The 18,637-nt window shown below is 46.5% G+C and overlaps 2 protein-coding genes across 11 annotated transcripts in view; one reads left to right on the top strand and one right to left on the bottom strand.

Annotated features, from left to right (window-relative positions):
* The window catches only part of LOC142790041 (uncharacterized), a 467,642-nt gene that overhangs the window by 238,546 nt on the left and 210,459 nt on the right, over positions 1-18,637 (top strand). For 8 of the 10 annotated variants that reach the window (XM_075885070.1, XM_075885073.1, XM_075885071.1 and 5 more), the window contains 3 exons: positions 3,492-3,626; positions 8,511-8,665; positions 11,893-12,171. In XM_075885070.1, coding sequence (XP_075741185.1) covers positions 3,492-3,626; positions 8,511-8,665; positions 11,893-12,171 — 569 coding nt within the window. The remainder of the gene's footprint in view (positions 1-3,491; positions 3,627-8,510; positions 8,666-11,892; positions 12,172-18,637) is intronic. The other 2 variants (XM_075885072.1, XM_075885074.1) reach the window with 2 other exon arrangements.
* LOC142790043 (uncharacterized) overlaps positions 1-18,637 on the bottom strand; it is a 111,216-nt gene that overhangs the window by 79,324 nt on the left and 13,255 nt on the right. The gene's annotated exons all lie outside the window — the stretch shown is intronic.

Raw genomic sequence — 18,637 nt, 5'->3', positions numbered from 1 at the left:
TTGATGCTTAAGAGATGGCGCCAAATGGCGCGCGCTATCATCATCAGTGGCTGGAACGAGCAGACATTATTGCGGCAGTTTTCGGGGGTGCGATAATTACTCGAGGAAAAAATTTTTTCGTATTTTTCTAGGGCGATGTGGGGGGGTTGCGAGAATTATGCGAGTGCGAGGATTATGCGAGTAAATACGGTATATCTCTATTTCTGACACAAGAATAACTCTACTAAAGCACTCATACACCCTAAATGAATATCGCTTTCATACAAATTGCTTTAAATACTTTCTTTCCACTAGCCATATGACAGTGAATGACTTACCTTCTACTATTACCAATACCACCTCACTAACTACCTTTTTATCACTACTTGAATGTTACTTACATGATGCACAAACATAAAACTACAAATTTTTTGCCTTTTTCCTTAGCGATGTATACTACTATTGGTATTTATTCTGCTACCTACATTCCACTACCTGTGCATAGAATGTATTTTTTTTTTCGTATTTTTTGTAAAGCTTACGTACTAATGTGTAATTATGATTGTATAATCGCAAGTATAATGATATGTGTCAGCACTAAACAGATTTCACAGTTGTGTATAAATGTTTAGCTGATGTGCATTTTCCTGTTTATCTTAACTTTGCCATTCAGTACAAAAAAAGGGAAAAAAAGAAAAAAAAAGTTATTTCGCAGTGTTTTTTCTTTTGTCTTTTTTCCTTATTTGTTTATAGTTTGTGTCCTTCCTGCAATAATTCCTAAAGGTATTGGCAGTATGTAATAAATAAAATAAAACATCAATCAAGCAACGGTAGTTGGGTCGTTTGCGACCAAAGCATTGAAGGCAACAGAACCTATGCCTTTGAGCAGATGGTGCACTTTGTCTCGGTCATGAAGGTGTTGACACGTTGACAAAGAGAGAGAACATCCTCGATATATGCGGTATAAGACTCGCGTAGTTGTTTGCGACCATCAAGAGTTCTCTTTGCCAGGCTGGCTCGAACTGCTGGACTAGCAAAGTCTTGTCGCAGATGTTCTTTGAAGACGTCCCAGTCGAGAAAGTCGATCTGGTAATTAAAAAACCAAGTCTTCGTCATGCCAGTAAGATAAAAAGGAGATGTGGCGGAGATTGTGTGGATCGACCCAACAGTTCGCTGCATTCACTATGTCATATTGGTGTAGCCAGTCCGTGTCCTCATTTCAGAGTCCAGAAAACAGAGGGGGCTCGCAAGGGGGTCCACTGACGATTCAAGAGTGAGTAGCTGTGGCAGTCGTAGCCCGAGGGTTAAAGGGAGAAGCACCTGAGGGTTCGTCCTGTGGCGTGCTGGTGGGCACGTAGCCCAAACGACTACTTGAGTGAAGCTCCAAGAAGTAAAGCGGGTGAGCGGGGACAGGGAATCGAGGAGTAACCTCCATCACTTGAGATGTAGTCCTTTACACGCCTTTTTAGGCCTGGTAGACGTGGCCAAAAACTGTCACATCGAGGCACAGAACAGACTCAAAGGTTATATGCACCAACGATGAAGATGAGGAACACCATGTGATGATGGTTATGTAAAGGTAATGAAGAAGTGTGTTGTAAATGCCCACAATATTTGCAAAATATATTTGCAAGAGTGGTTGCAGCACTGGCCAGTCTGGCTCGTCGCTCGAGCAGCAAGCGACCTTCATTCGTCGGATGCATACGTGCATTGACAATTTGCACAGTGGCAGCCTACATGTAGAACTACCGTCGGTAAAGGTGCCGTACCGGCGCATCTGGACGTCAGTGGGAGAGTGGTACTGCTTCAGATGTGTGACATGTATGATTTCGCTGTTTCGAGGGGTGGATGAAAACGAGGCAGCAGGAGCGATTTCATAAGTGACGGGAGTCACCTCACGAAGCACTTTGTATGGTCCTGTGTACTGAGGGAGCAGTTTTACAGGCCAACCTGCCCGGTGGGAGACCAGAGCAGAACCAACGAACCGGGCGAAAAGTGCACATAGCGGTGTCCTTGATCTTATCGACGCTGTTGGTTTTCTTGGGAGGCCAGAAGGCGACCACGAGCGGCTTTGCGTGCATGGGTGGCTCGAATATAGGAAAGTGGTTCAAAGCTATACTTGTACCACAACAGCTGCTTTTAGTGTCGTAGTGGTCTGCTGGTGTAAGTAAGGCTCGACGGAAAATTTTCATTAGAAGGTAGGTGCAGATGATTCCATGTTGTTCATGGCAACCTGTGTTGCCCATTCCACGACCCATGTCTTACTGGATCTGAGCTGGTCAACAACTTCCCACTGCCCGGGGAAACAATCACGCATAGTATCCGGCCGTGGCACCATTTGCATTTGGCTTAATATCTTCCGGTGATATGTTGCTCAGCACATATGGGCTGGAAAAATTGCATCTGCAGTTTTCTTCCGATGCATTCCTGTGCCTTGGTTGACTTACTTGTGCAGGGGGGAAGTAAGCCCTCCACTCTAGTTTATGATGATTGGGGATGTCGTGAAAACAGACCAGCTAATCTCTTGCAAGCCTCCCTGAAATGAATGGCTCACCTGTCCGATTGACAAAAAAAAAACTCGAGCATTCAGGCGAGTAGTCTCCAGAGTGTGCTGGTACCCCGACACTTTCTATTTCGCGAATGTAGGGACACAGGTGTAAGGTCAAGCAGCTGGTGTCTGACAGTATATTAGCAGGAAAAAAGAAACACACTGGACACTATTAGCGGCTTGCAGACAGCATACGAAAGGAGCATGGGCATAGACTACATGAAATCTGTCGTGGCGATCAAGGCTTTTTGTGGCCATGCAATGTAATGAATGGCCTGCTGTGCTTGCACGCCACCTGCTTGCTGATGTCAATTGAAACATTTCTTACTTCATACTCACCTTTTTAGAGCTGACAGTACCACGAGGAGAGAACTTTCCCAAGCATTTTCAAATAATTCATCAAGCTTCTTTTCTTTATAATTGTTTGTCCATAATTATTTTCACGAGATTTAGTGTATAATCATAGTATTTAATGTACAAAAATTTGCTTTCAATTCTTTTTGAAGAGAAATAAAACCTGTGGCGCAGGGATCGCTTTTGCCAAGCTGTGTAATAGAAGAGAGAGCGGGAAGGTATGTAGAAGGAACAGAAATCTGGTTTCGTTATGCTGAATGTTATCTAGCTCTGTACAGTCAACATAGTACACTTAACATTACACAGTACAGTTAACATTCTCTGTACCTTCTATTGCTCTGAGATTTGCTTGCTTTCAGAATGGTTGGGTAAAGTAAAAATGAACCCTCACAAATCCCTTCTTTCAATACGATTCAGCTGTGTTTTAGCATGTGCTAACTTTTTGACTACTTTAATACTGTACCATACTGTTTCTTATCAGGAGTGGTAATGTACTGATTGCTAAATAGAATAAACCATTTCGCTATGTTAGTGTCATGTAGTCTGCAAGGCTTTTGTTTGAGAAGATTGGTTGACAACCTTGTCATCCGATTGTCTTTCTGCGGCGTAGATCACCCTCACGGCGGCAGCGGCGTGACGCACTCGCATGGCGGCTGTGGCGTGAAAAACTCGCAAGGCTTCGGAAGCGTCTTGCGGTGTTTGGCCCAAGACCCTCGTCGGGCATGCTGAGCTCTGCTTGCTCCACGTAGGCATATTTTGACCTCACACTGACTGAATGCGAAGCTGTCAATAGTGCTGGCTGAACGAGGAAGGCGCAGTGCGATTAGTGCTAAAGTCAGCCTAATGTTTATTGTCAGTAGAAACAGGTTAATCATTGTACTTATTTGCATACTGTTTTTGCAATTTTAGACCTTCTATAAGGGGGTGTGAAAATTACGCTGACTTTGCACATGCATTCGAAATAATTCACAATCATTTTTTGTCCTACCGCACCTGTTACATAATTTATAAAAATGAATTTGGAGCTATACAAAGTGTACTTCTTAATTTATCTAAAATAAATCGTACTTTAACCAGTGAAATCCTGCTTATGCACGGCCTAGTTTGAATCACTGACAAAGGTCCTTTTTGAAAATCGTCGTGGCAGCTGTAGCTGCCTGTGCAAAGTGCATCGTTATTGGTTTGGTAAGACATGTTTGTGTGCCCCATTGTTTTTAAGCTCTTCTTGACAATGCTAGGAAAAAGCAGGTCCAATGACACAGCGACACAAGAGGACCTAAGCTTTCACATATAGTTGAAAAGGTCTAGTTGTAGGAAACTTGTATTAGCAAGCACTCATTCTTCTGCTTTCTCTCGTATGCAAAATCACTCTTTTGAGGGGCCCTGAAACACTTTTTTGAGTCATCATGAAATTAATTCACTGGAAGAGCTCATTGCCTCAGAAATTCAATGCCGCAAAAATGTGAGCGGCAAACAAAGTATGTCACGCGCGCTTCGTGACTTTGAGCACTTTTTAATTTTTTTTGCGGGTTTTTCAATGAGATCATACGCGCACCCGTGGACAAGTCGTGTCGTTTGCGACCTCTATAACGACCGAGTGTGCCATGTTCAAATCGGCCAACGGCTAATAAATAGGCTTGCCATGTGTGATTTTCGAGCGTCTTTCATAATTTGCCGAAGGAAGAGAAAGCAATTTTTAACTGACTTTTTTAATTAATTGAGAATTGTAGGCCGCGTGATGGGCTAGAACATTTGGCTCGCGTGTTTTTGGAAGCCTCTACTTCCAATTGGCAGCTTTTTCTGACCATGCTCCAAAAGTGTTGCAGGGCCGCTTAAGAACTTCATGATGAAGGGCTTGGTGGAAGTGCGGTTCTCGTTTTTCTTGGCAAGTTTTACAACAGCGAGTTAGAATTTTGCCGTACGTACAAATATTGTCTCTCATCGCAAGGGAATACAGGATGGATAAATGGTGAAACGTAAACTTTCTAAAACAAAGCATGTGTTGCAGCGTAGATATGATGACTCCAACAAAGGGCACTGTTTACAGGACAGGCCTTCGCATGCCTCTGACACAGAAAATAGTTTGTGCCCTGTCGTGAGCATGCATTTTTGCAGTGAGAGAGATGGGAAAGTAGAGAGAGACAGAAAAATGCTTGTGCAGTTTTGGCCGCCTATCTACAGGTTCGGGTGTTCAGGTATGATAATCTAAAGACCATTATTTGGGGAAGTCCATGGAAGAGACTTCGCACTTGCAGCCAGTTTCATGTATGTCATATTGATGAGGATGTGAAGTTGGCTGCTTTAATGTGCTTCCAGATGCAAAATTAGCTGCTCTAATCTGCTCTGAGATGGAAATTTTCGCAGCTGTAAAGTGCTCAAAAATGAAAATCCCAGCTGGTTTGTACGACCATATTAACCTTCATTTTATCATTCATTTAAGCGCCCGTGCTAGAAAGTCAACCATTTTGTGCATGCCCCAATTCCAAAGTTTAGTCGGTGTGGTAAAATACAAGCGCTGGCCATGATTGTAATTGTCCACTTTATATGGCATTTATGTTCATGCAAGCCTGGTAGTGTTTGTCGAGGCCAATGGTTGCATGGTCACTGATGTTCTCCTCTACTTTACTTTCCGCACACTCATATCCCAATTGCGAAACAACATTTAGACTGTACAATTAATGTGCCCTATACCATATCTGGCTTCATTATTTTCAGATTTTTGTGGAGAGAGAGAAAAAACATATTTTGAAAGCCTTGTTTGGGTTTGAGTTCTAGAGTGAGGATAGTTATAGCGTGGCAACGGGAAAATGACAAAGGGACAAGAAGTAGACTATTTGCCGTCGTTCTGTTCTCGCGCTATAACTATCGTCATGTCATACCAATCAGCCCAACCCGCCACACGTCTAGAGTGAGGCTTTACTGACCTCCCCTTAGATGGTTAGTATATGGTCAAAGAGGATTTTTTCGCCCAGATTCTCAACCGAGGCCTCCCATGTATGTTAGACTGGAGTGATTGACGTTGTGGAATATTGGCTCTGGGGCAGTGCCAGTTAGAGTTGGTATGGAACCGTACGCTTGGCGATGAGGTCTATTTGGAGCCCAGATTCTTAACCGAGGCCTCCCATGTATGTTAGACTGGAGTGATTGACGTTGTGGATCATTGGCTCTGGGACAGTGCCAGTTGGTATGGAACCGTACGCTTGGCGATGAGGTCTATTTGGAGTTTGTTGTATTTTGTGCAATGTAAAGTAATTCGGCAGGGAGTGTGTTTGTGCTTCCCTAAAGAGTGCGATTGGTTTTCAGAGAGAGCTTCAGGCAGTTAACGAAGCTCCTGTCAGGCTATTTGGAGGGATTCCAGGTTGGCCCTACATTCCTGATGTCATTCGGCGTGGTCCACTGTGGGCCGATAAGTTACAGGCCAACCCTGGGAAGTATGTGAGCATAAAGGTACTGAAGCCTCAACGTGGGTCTGGCAGTTGCCCTACTAATGTAGCGAGATTATGGTATCCATAAGTAGTGATCTAAACGAATACATTTGGTGGGAGTTCGTTCTGGAGGAAGGATCGTAAGGCTGCCTGCCAGCTTGTCCTGACCGTGAGTTCTTGAGAGGCATGTTCATCCTGTGTGATGGCTTGCATTATGGCATTTCTGCTATTGGCATGGAAGGAATGTAGTTCCAGAAAGAAATGAGCCCTTTCTTCACTGGCCAGCCACTTATAGCAACTAATAGCCTGTGCTGACTTTTTGACCACTTTATCGCCATTCCGTATTGTTAATAATTGGAAATGGTACGGTATGTGTTGGTTTGCGCAGTATAAGAAACAGTGAACTTAGTGCTCGCATAGTTCGCAGTGTTTTTATTTAGAAAGGTTGTTTTGACGGTCCTGTCACGCAATTGGCCCTCTGCAGCCCATCATGCATGCACAGGAATGCCTCGCCTGGCTCGTGCGCCTCATCTGGAAGGCCAGGCTCTTCCAGATGGCTTGCTATTCAGGGTAGTGTCGTGAACCTGTTCACCCTACAGGCAACTCCACCTGCCCAGTCAGTGCCAAGACAGTATTTCTCACCGTGAGCACATTTTGGGATTCCCACTGATTGAATGGAAAGGTGATCATAGGGCTGGCAGATACAAATTAGGAAAGCACCACAGCACGCTCTTAATGAATCCATCAATGGCAACTCGTGGGCACGAGGTTGTGTGTGGCCCTGTCTACATAAAAGCTTTTTTACTGTATAGTGGGGGCGAGGTGTTGTTGGGTTTGAGACATGCGCATTAGTCATCAGCAATGATGAGTGGCATGCTCTCCTCGACAGAATTCCTGCTGCAAGGAGTCTCTTCAGTGTTAGCTTGATTGCTGAGGAACACTGATAAAAAGCTTTTCACAGAGTCTTTTTTTTTTTTGCAATCGGAGCTCAGGTATACGGCGAGCCACAGTCGTCCTAATTTTTTGTGCAACATAGACTTTACTGATTTCTCTGCTTGTGTCCGTGTTTTAGAGTCTAGAGTTTGGGACCACAGTGTGATGTTAGCAATATTAAAGTTGCACATTGCTGTGTTCTTATATATGACCATGGCAGTGCATCTGCAGTCACGTTTTATTGTAAAAAAGCACAAAACTTGCCCAGTTTTGTGAAAGTAGCCCTATCATTGTGAATCTAGCCCAGTTTGCAAGCTGTTACATTAAGGGATTTGTGCCGGCTTTTTATCAGGCACACTTGTGAACCATTGGGCTAGACTTCAGTAACTCTACAACCAATGAACAGAATTTTATGAAAAGGTGCACTTTCTTTAGTGTTAATGTATGAACATACCCCAAAAGCTTTATAAAGATATCTTAGCAAATAAAAAAATCACCGCATATCCAAGGAGTGAATGATGAGTGGGGTGAAGTACTGGAGGGTTTCTTCGCTAAACCATGAACCATCCGCCAATATCGCCCACTACATCATAAAAGACGTGACACACTGTATATGTTTATACAAATAATTTTAATATTTGTAAGTGGTAGCTATATGTCGCTTTTGTTCCGCCTTCATTATAACGGCTTCATGGTTGATGAAGTGGTCGATTGGTGATGGGGTGTTGTGGGATCTTTGCAAGTACGAAGTAGTGGGAAGTTTGCAAAGGTGGAACTATAGGTGGTCGGGTACATACAAGGGATGGACAGATCCACGCCTTAGGGAGCTTAGCTCGTAGAAGTTAGGTATCCCGGGTAGCCTCCCATTTGAGTAGATCGATTCTCACGAGAGGACTGCCATCGCAATGAAGTCATTTGCACTCTGCATCAGCAGTGGGCAGCTGACGCAATCCTTGCTTTCAAATCGAAAAACATTCGGCATTTTTATGTCGATGCTGTTTTAGTCTGTGTGGTAGGAACTTATCTACCATGGTAACCATGCTAGCATAATTGTGCTAAACTTGCTCCTTCCAGAAAATGTTACGTCTGTACTTTTCTAAAGCTGGTCATTTACCTGGGTCGGACCTTAAACTTGTTATCTTTTATCGCTAAGTAAACCCAGTGCAAGAGAGAGAGCCTGTTTATAAAGAGCAAAATTCTGCCATTGCAGTTTCACTTGCTCGAGCGGAGTTAAGCAGAAAAAGAAAAACGTGCACATTCATTTCCCACAGCACAGCCCCAGCGGTGGGCCTCAGCGGCTCGAGCGGTGGGGAGAACAGCAGTGGCAAGAGGGGGCGCCTGGAGAGCCCCCCCGAGCAGGCCAAGCCCGCCGAGGATCCCGAGGCAGCCAGTCCTGGCCAGCGTCGCAGCCAGGGACCGCCTCATGGTGAGAGGACATCTTTCGTATAACATTCGTTCTGGTCAACCATGTTCCTAGCGATGACCGGCTGAAATGTTTTGCACTGCAAGTCATCAGAATGGCTGCTCGCTTTTGAGGAACACTGAAGCACGTTTTTAATTTAAATAAATGAGCTTTCGCTCTGATGTCATCAAATTTCGTGCTCTAAAAACTTGTCAAGCTTTTTCAGAACTAGTGCAAGCAGCTGTATTTTGGTTAGAAATCGCAGCAAGCATCTCGTACGGTGATGCAAATATTTCTGCTGTAAAGGTTGGTGGAAGCTTCTGGACAGTTACCACCTGCAGAGCTTCACATACCATCAGGACACAGGTGAAACTTTCCTGCTGATTGGCTATTGCTGCCAGCAGTGCTGGTCTATTAGAACATTCCCAGGAGGTAATGGAACCAGCAGGTGACGGAACCAGTAGCTGGTGGTTGCAGTGGGTGTTGAAACCAGCAGCTGATGGAACCAGTACCTGGTGGTTCCAGCAGGTGTTGAAACCAGCAGCTGATAGAACCAGCAGCTGATAGAACCAGCAGCTGATGGAACCAGTAGCTGGTGGTTCCAGCGCAGTGTTGCAGGCTGTCGGCCAACTTGTAACTCGCCGACATGAAGCACACCTCCAAGCAACAAAGCAGGCAATAAGCCTAATTCGAGCTGCATATTGTCAGCTGCAGGCTTTATTGCAGCTTGAACCAGCTGAAATACGGCCTGTTTCTAACTGAAAGTTAGTCCCTGCACAGCTGAACAATCGTCACATTCCAATTTTGTAATACTTAGTAATATAAGTTAGTAACACGAGTTACAGTGGTACCAATGAGCAGATTTGTATCTCGCCGACATGGAGCACACCTCCAAGCAACAAAGCAGACAATAAGCCTGACTCGAGCTGCATATTGTCAGCTGCAGGCTTTATTGCAGCTCGAACAAGCTGAAATACAGCCTGTTTCTAAGTGAAAGTCAGTCCCTTCACAGCTGAACAATCGTCAAATTCCAATTTCGTAATACTTAGTAATATTGTGAGGAACCGGTTTATTCGGCCAGGCTCGAGCTAAATCACGCTGGTGATGATATTCTTAGACGAAGAAGATGTACAGGTGGTGATGATTACAAAGAGAATAAAGAGTCATTCGCTTGTCGCGCTCACACTAATTCCCCCGCTCGGTGAAAGCGGCTGCCTGGTCGCTTGACAGTATTATGAAATGCATCGCGCATAATGCTTTAAATGAGATACGTGCACTATCTCTGTGCTCGTGGCATAAGCTGCATGAGGCGCTGGCTTCAAAGCTTCGTCGTTCTCGCAATCCGATTCCTCCAAATCGCTCTCGCCACGTGCTTCATTCACAATGCCCCAATTCGAGCACAGTTCCGCAGTGTCAGCATCATCATCGGCCGAAATCAAATCATTATAACACATGTCCCATCAGCTCTCCCAGGTCGGAGTCGACGACGCGCTGCCACAAATCGCCGCCGTAGTGCTCCTGTTCGGAAGCTTCAGGCTTGGCATCGGGCCTGACAATCGACGAAGTCGGCTTCGCGAAAATAGTTACGCGCACATGTAGCCGCACTAAATATTCACCATCTCCACAGCTGAATACCGGGACTCTTGAAGCGGCAAGTTGGCTGCCAGGTGGTCAACAGCTATGAGCAAGCGCTTCGCAACGCGGCACCTAACACGCGGATTACGCTCTAGCTTAGCGGTCATACTTTGGACGTTTTGTTGAGCGGCACGAAAAAGTGTGCTAGTCCTCCCGCCGGCCATCATGACCACACACACACACACACACACACCAAGAGCGAGCAAGACGCGCACACGCGTGGAACAGCTCTGGGCGCGTTTCCATTCGGAAAACGAAACTAATTCGAGCCAGCGTGGCGGGCGTCGCAGAGCAGTGGAGACAGGTGAAGGGGTTGTGATCAAGAGAGGAGAGCAGACTTGCGAGAGAAGGGCAAGGAGTTGCGATTAAGCACGGGGGAATGAAAATTCCTTCCTCCGTGCGATAAAGAGAGAGGAGGATGCGGCGGGCGGGCGACCTTGAAAACCAAGACACGGGAAGGAGGCAGGTTGGGTAGTTCGCTTGAAAGGTCCGCGAAACTCGCCTGTAGAAAAACTTTAAAAGAGTGCCAGTGTGCGCAGCCGTCAAAGCATGGTCGGCACGTTCGGTGCGCGCGGTGGCGTTCAAAGAATCGGCGGCTGTGATAAAAAAAATCGTCTTGTTGCGCCGGCGGGTTTGCGTAGCCTCACGATCTTCGATATTTTTCGATTCATTTCGCACAAATGGACAGCCATTTTTGCGCTTCCGCTCGCGTGCGAAGGGAATGCCGAGTCGAGTGTGAAGGGAGCGAGGACAAATCCTAAACACGGAACGGATAGCAAATTGTCAGAATCTGTGGGGTAGCGTACGCACGTGCACTAGACGCAGACTATCGGATACAGTCAGTAGCCGACAATTTCGGCAAATGGTCTGGTCACTCCAGGCCGGCAATGTCAACGACAGTACCAGCCATCAAAAATGGGGTACGTGGCGGACTGGTCTTCCCAAGATTGGTGGCAGTGTGAAAACACAGGCCTCGTCCGGCGATGCAGGGTGCTCAAAGTAGTGGGGGGACAAAGGACGGAGGGGTGCGTAACAAAAAGCGGTTGAGGAGAGCAGCAACTAGAGGGGCGCGGAGGCAGAATCGGCGTTTCACAATAAGAATGTATGGGCACGTCGCCGATGCCTGATCGTTGGTTGAAATTGGTTTCTTGGGAAGTCGGCACACCGCTGACTCCGTTCGCTGTAACCGATCAGTGGCGCTGGGAGACGTTCGTTGTAAGTGCGATTTTGTGCCATTGAACCAATGTATATTTTTACGGTCACGCGGATATTGTTTGTTTTAAGCAAAAGTTTGTTTTAAGTGGGGCCGTTATATGTGGGCTCGACAGTATCTGTGATGTTATGCCTTTCAAAGTAAACCTCCAGGCGAACACGATACGTTGGCCAGATACCATCCGCACCTCCTAATTTGGGGGGGCTGCCCAGCACTCATGTTTGCGTGGTTCACTCGTCGCCACCGTTATGTCAATATCGAGATACAACACGAAAACCAGACAACACTACAAAAGGGCAACTTATTGAGCAGCTTGTTTTTATACTTCATGTATGTAAAATTGCAGTGGCCGCATTGATAAGACTGCATACATCAAACGCTTCATTCCACCCTTTGCATGCAGACACCAACGGTTTATTAGGTCCCTCACTGTCAACCACTGGTGGCAGTTCCCCCAGCTGCAGCCTGGGCTACGAAGGTGCACCCGTGCCGCAGGGTTACCTCGGCCGCAGGCCAAGCCACATAGGCGACCAGGCGGGACCTTCAGGGTGCTCGAGGTTCCTCCGTAGGACACCTCCCCATCAAGCCGTTTCTGAGCTGGACGAGGCCAGTCGTGCAACCCTGCAAGAGGAGCTCTCTCCCACGCTATCTTGCAGGAAACTTGCTGCAACGGACACCAGAGGTGTGCATTTTTTTTTCACAAGTCGTGCTCTTTGAAACCAAGTTGGTCTAGCTAGTTCGGGTGCTATTTTGTGTGTGTTGTGTGACAGAACAGAAAGGAACATCACAAGAAAATAAAGAGGGAGCAAACAGCCAATGGGTGAGCTGAGAGATGAAAAATGTTTTCTACGCATGGAGATATACAGTAGACTCTCATTAAATGAAATTCTTCAAATTGTAATACTGCTGAAATAGAACAACTGCCTCTAATAATGGTTTTGTACTGGGAATCGTGTTTCACTGCTTATCTCTTGGCAAGCAAAGCTCCTACTTGACAGAACACATTTTAACGTGACAGCGTTAAAGAGCTTGTTTTGCAGAAATTCTGGCATATGTGTCAGCGTCATTGGTTGTGAGCGAAAAATCTTATGCCTGACCGAAAAATCCACAACAATGCAAATAAAAAAATGAAGATAAAAAGTTTTGGAGCAGAGTGGAGACCGAACCAGGGTTGTTTGGGCTAAACTGGGGATTCAACCCGAGTCGTTTGCGTGGCAAGCGGATGTTCTGCCACACGGCCATACCTTAGCTTGTTAAAACATTGAAAAGAACTTCCTCTGCTTGGAAATGCAGTGAAAGTAGCTTTTGTACTTCAGAAACACACGCATCCTGTATACATGCTTCACAATGCAACATGAAATATTGCAGTAATAATGCATCATACAAGCGTCCATTGCCAATGGGCGTCAGAATATGTGAATATCGTAATGGCTCCGTGGTTGAAAGCCGGTTCATCGGTACAAAAGGCACACACACTACTGCACCTGTCCCCTTAAGGCCACGTTGTGGGTGGATAGAAAATTCGATAAGGTTTCATCCACAAAGTGTTTGAAGTACCACTAGGAACAAGATCAGTGGCGCTGATCGGTTACAGCAAATTTGCGATTCGTTTCGTGTTCAGGACTTGTTCTCCCTCACTTCGCACTCGACTCAGCATGCCTTCCGTTCGCGTGTGGAAGCGCGAAAACTGCTGTTAATTTGTGCGGAGCAAATCGCGAAATATTGAAGTTCTTGAGGCCACGCACGACCGCCGATTCTTCGAACACTGCTGAGCACCACAATCCAGGTGGCCATGCTTTATTTTAACTTCTGCACGCGCAGGCACTTTTTCCAAGTTTTTCTACGTGCGAGTTTCGCGGACCTTTCAAGCAAGCTACCCAACCTGCCTCCTTCTCGTGTGTTTTGATTTTCAAGGTCACCCTCCCGCCGCATCCTCCTCTCTCTTTATCGCAACTTCTTGCCCTTCTCTCACAAGTCTGCTCTCCTCTTTTCTCTTGAACACAACCCCTTTGCCCGTCTCCTCCCGCCGCTCCGCGACGCCTGCCACACTGGCTTGAATCAGTTTCGTTTTCTGACTAGAAACGAGCCCAGAGCTGTTCCACGCGTTTCGTCATGTGTGTCGGGCGTGTGTGGTCATGATGGCCGTTGGGAGCACTAGCACGCTTTTTTCTGCCGCTCAACAAAACGTCAAAAGTGTGACTACTTGGCTTGAGCGTGATCTGCACGTTAGGTGCCACGTTGCGGAGTGTTTGCTCATAGCTGTTGACCACCTAGCAACCAACTTGTCGTTTCGGGAGTCTCGGTATTCAGCTGTGAAGATGGTGAACATTTCGTGTGCGGCGGTGACGACTACATGCGCGCGAAACTTTTTTTGCGAGGCCGATTTTGTCGACATTGGGCCCGATGCCGAGTCTGAAACTTCCAAACTACGGCGGCGATTTGTGGCAGTGCGTCGTCGACTCCGACCTTGGAGAGCGGGTTGGAAATCTGTTGCGATTGTTTAATTACGGCCGATGATGATGCCGACACTGCGGAACCGTGCATGGATTGGGGCATCGTGAATGAAGTACGTGGAGAGAGGGATTTGGAGGAATCGGATTGTGAGAACACGCAACTTTGGAGCCAGGGCCTCGTGCAGCTTATGGCACGGACCTCAGTGAACGAGCACACTGCCATTTTGAATGAATTCGAGACCGTCCTTATCACTTCTGCTCTTCGAAACACGTGCATCACGAACTTTTTCAGCCAAAAAACGTTTGTGTTTTCACTCGCAACGTTTTTTAAAAGCTGGGTTTCATTTACTACAAACTTAGGGATACAACAAACGGATGCCGCGTCATGCTTAGTTTCGTTATAAGCGGGCTCAACTATAATACTTCAATGATCAGCCAGGAAACAATGTCGCCCCTTGTGACTCTAACTTCGGACAACGCTGTTGCTGCGAAAGACCTCGCAACCGCAGAAAGCGTGACGGCGATTGCAGCCGCTGCCTCCCTTACTGCAGGTATGCGTGATCGAGCGGACCGTGTAAGGATAGATGCTATATTTTTTTACCACAGCTGACTGAATATCGTTGCCCGCAGGGGCGCCTGCGCAAGTAAGTGTTTGGTGTGTAGTGACACCACGGACCCGAGCTAACGGGGGGGTTTCGGCTCCCTCCCACGCCTAGCCGTGCGTGGCTTTGCCGTGTCCGGGGAAAAGGGGATCCTGGGGGTTGAGCCGACGCTGGGTGATTGGACCTTTAAGGCCCCCCGGCAGAGGCAACACACCCCTTTGGCCCCGGCTTCACGTAGACGGCACCTCTGGGCTGACCCACCCAGGAAAAATCGGCAGTCGCCTTTTCCTATCTATTTCTCCCTACATCTTCGTCTTTATCTCTTACTGTTTATCTGTCCTGTCTTCTACTCTCTTCCGCTTACTTCCAAACTTCCTGGCGGCTAGGGTTAACCCTGTGCAAATATCCTACCTTGGTCTAGGCGCATTGGGTTATAGTGGCGTTGTACGGCTGGCGTCTGCAGGTTTCAGCATCCGCAAACTTGTAGCGTCCCCTCGTTGGGCTCCGTGGTGGGTGGCCGCCAACGCTGCTGAACAACATACAATTAGCCTACATACAATTAGCAACATACAATTAGTCTGTACCAGTTTTTTGGGCAAGGCTGAGTGTCGCTGCCTAAAGCTTAGTTTTAAATGCGGATCATTTCTTAATTACACAATGTCGCGCTTTGGCAACTGCACCGTCCACACCCCCACTGCGCATGCTCGCGTGTCGTGCCGCATGCACACAATTTGTGCCGGCCCAGGAAGACTTCCGCAAAACTCGCTTCTTTCCCCTTCTCTCCTCTCACAAGGCCAACGCAGGCAGTGTCGGCTAGTAAAAAATGGACCGCTTGCCCTGCAAAACCGTTCGCTGGCCACCCTGTATGTCTAGGCACTGGATCGTGCATTCGGAATTCACTCAAACAAGGGAGTCTTTACTTGGCTTTCGCTTGACTTGATGCTTTCCTTGACTCGAGTAGATGTGATGGAAGCAACATTACCTTCAATCAGTAGTGGGGCACAAGCCAACATCAGCGTCATACCACTCTCCTTCATTTAATGAATAAGAACAACAAAGGTGTAATAACGGTTAAGGGGGGACGTGCCTCTGAGAACGAACTTTCTTGTTTCTGGTCGGATGATGATGAAAATCGGCACAGACACTAAGAATGGCCTCACCATGCATCCAAAAAAATTTCGAGGCGATAGCACAAATACTTAATGAGAGACAAATTATTTTTCAATTGAACCTTGTGGAGGGGCTGGAGGATTTATAAAATGACAAAAATAGTTGGTAATTGCTGTATCCACTGCCAAATGTATGTTGAAGGGGGCTGCGTTCTCAAAATAACTTATTTGCAACACTAAAACTTGTAGTTTATGTTTTCTCCAGCGACACTGCAATGAGCACACTTGCACTACAAACAAGAAACTCTATAAAAAAATTCTTTAAGAAGTACAATGAAAAACTAGGATCGCAGCCCCCTGAAGCACAGTTCAAGGAGCATTACAAAAATAAACGGAATCAAAATCCGTACAGTGGTTGCCCAGATATCTGCTCCACGATCTGAGTGTAATGCCAAAAAAACAGTATTGAGAAAACTGCATTTAAAGTTTCAACTTTTTTTTACGTCTCTAAAACACCTTAAGATTGTGATCTTAGGTTTGTCTTGTGATATTTGACTTTTCAGGTATCTGGTCTCTGACCAGTGTGCCTTGGTTGCCCTTTTTTTTTCCCCCATAATTTCCTTTTCATGTTTTACAAAGAACAAGTATGGATTTCAAACCAAGTTCTTTGTGTGAAGGAGTGGTGTGATAGGCATGACAGAAAAGATTGTAATTGAATGAGACCATATACTGAATTGATTACACATATTCTTGTGCCGAAGTTGTAATTAGTGTAATTACGTTCTTGATTATAAATATCCACTGAACATTTCTTTATTTAGAGAGAGGTTTATTGCATCAGAAAAATGGATCACACCATGACAGCCCATGCCTTCTTTCCAAATAACAGTTATGGGCAGAAAACTGGTGGCACAGGAATTTTTAGCAGTATATTTAATGACGTAAAACGGGCATATAAAAATTCTTTCCCCTGATTCATACGTGCTCTTTTGCCGCTCTAGCTGTGAAACGCATCATCGTACAGCCGGTCGCGGAAACTCTAATCTACAGCAATTCATTAACCTCGGAACATTCATAGACGTTCGTGGCGATATCAAGCACGGCTCCAAGCACGTCTGAATCGCATCACAAAAGCTTATTGACAGCACTCCATATGACCGTGGGGTGCGCTGCCGCGCGGACAGTGCAGCCGGCGCGTAATGCACTTGCCGGCGGCGTTCGATGACGATGTGCGAAATGTGTAACTACGAAGACAAAAAATCGGCACGCACTGCATTGGCATCGCATTTTCGAATGACGACGCGCGAAACTGCTAGCCGCTGTTCCGAGCAATCCATGGTAGTGAGGGGGGGGGGGCTGACGAGCTTGACTGTGTTGTCCGCTGCCGATGCGTAAAACGTACGCGATGCGTACGTGATTCAGAGGAGCTAGCGAGTGATGTGGTACATTACTTGCAAAGAAGCACGTCGCCAAGAGTGCGCTTGCGCGCCGCTCCTGCTCGCAGTCTCGCTGTCAGAGGAGTTAGGCCTAAAGCAGACTCCGATGACGCGCCGCACTTGTAGACCGCCGCGCGCCCGCTCGTAGTAATCTGATCGTGCATCCGGTGCGGCCACTCGTAGCAATCAGATTGGGCCGCCGCTTTCAGCTTCATTGCTTGCAAAGAAGCACGTCGGCACGAATGCGCTAGCGCGTCGTTCCTGCCCGCAGTCTCGCTGTCGGCGGAGTTAGGGCTAAAGACGACTCCGATGACGCGCGGCGCTCGTAGACTGCGCTCCCGCTCGTAGTAACATGATCGTGCATCCGCTTGGTGCTCGTAACTAAAGCGTAGTTATATCTTAAGTGATTATCAAGCCGTGAACACGTCACGAAGTGGTGATTTTCGAGAGCCATGTCCTCGCGACGCACAAGCAGCAGACGACAATCTCCCGGAGCGAGCATCGGGCCAATGGCGAGGCGAGCTGAGGCAACATGGCGGCCACGGCCAATCAAGGGCCTCAAAACGACCTTCAAACATTTGCTTTTGGCTCGCTTGTTGTTGAAGGAAGGAGCCAGGTGAGGCAGGAAAGTTAAACACTGAGAAATGCTCTTTCCTGTGAGCCCAAGAAGTCTGCTCCCGGCCCAAACATCGCGAAGCTATAATTTTTTGAAAATCGCCGTTTTCTTGCCAATTCCAAAAAAAGTTTTGCTACCTAGGTGGGTGAAACGAATTTTCCGAAGCACTTCTGTGCGGTTTTCAGTGTAGATATTTTGGAACCAGATAGAAAAAGGGTTCCAGAAACTGAAAGCTTGAGTTTCAAAAAATCGATTTTTTTGCCATTTTTCGCGATCCCAAAGCCGCGTCCCCCTTTAAACATTCACAAACTATACCCAATTGCGCAATGTTCACGCGATCCCCCCCTCCACTTTGTAACGCACTTACTGGAGTTCCCCCCGTAAGAAAATGCGGGCGGGTTTCTTTTTCGATTACATGACGCCTGGGTTATATGACTGTTCTACTTGGTCTCTTGAAAGTTGTGTAATCAGGGTTCCACTGTATTGTAGAAGATGTTTGGTATCGCAACAATTGGGTAATTTGCCTTGAAGAGCCATCAGAAAGGCACAAAGCTCCGATACAACAATTTAGCAGGTGAGGTCGTCTCATCTGTCGCAAGTTTTATGCAAGTGGCAAACCTGACCTTCGAGGTGACTTGTGACTTGTCATCGTGAAATCACAGCAACTTCCTCTCGAACTGTGACACTTGATGGAGACTACAGAAAGAAGGACTCCGGGGTCAAAGCAGAAGTATAGTGGATGATGAAAGTTACATGGTCACATCTGTTGCTCTAGTGCATTCATTTCGAATATAATTAAAATGATGTTTTCAGATGGTGGAATTTTGCAGAGTTTCACTTTTTCTGAGAATAAATGCTTTTTTATCGTGTGTAACGGTCTGGTTCATTTTTAAGGGGGGACCAAGGTTCTTAGGGCTCTCTCATTTATTTTT

The sequence above is a fragment of the Rhipicephalus microplus genome, unplaced genomic scaffold (assembly GCF_043290135.1).
Source record: "Rhipicephalus microplus isolate Deutch F79 unplaced genomic scaffold, USDA_Rmic scaffold_66, whole genome shotgun sequence".
Taxonomy (NCBI): domain Eukaryota; kingdom Metazoa; phylum Arthropoda; class Arachnida; order Ixodida; family Ixodidae; genus Rhipicephalus; species Rhipicephalus microplus.
The sequence above is the reverse complement of the archived record's forward strand: the minus strand, read 5'-3'. Positions and strand labels throughout refer to the sequence as shown.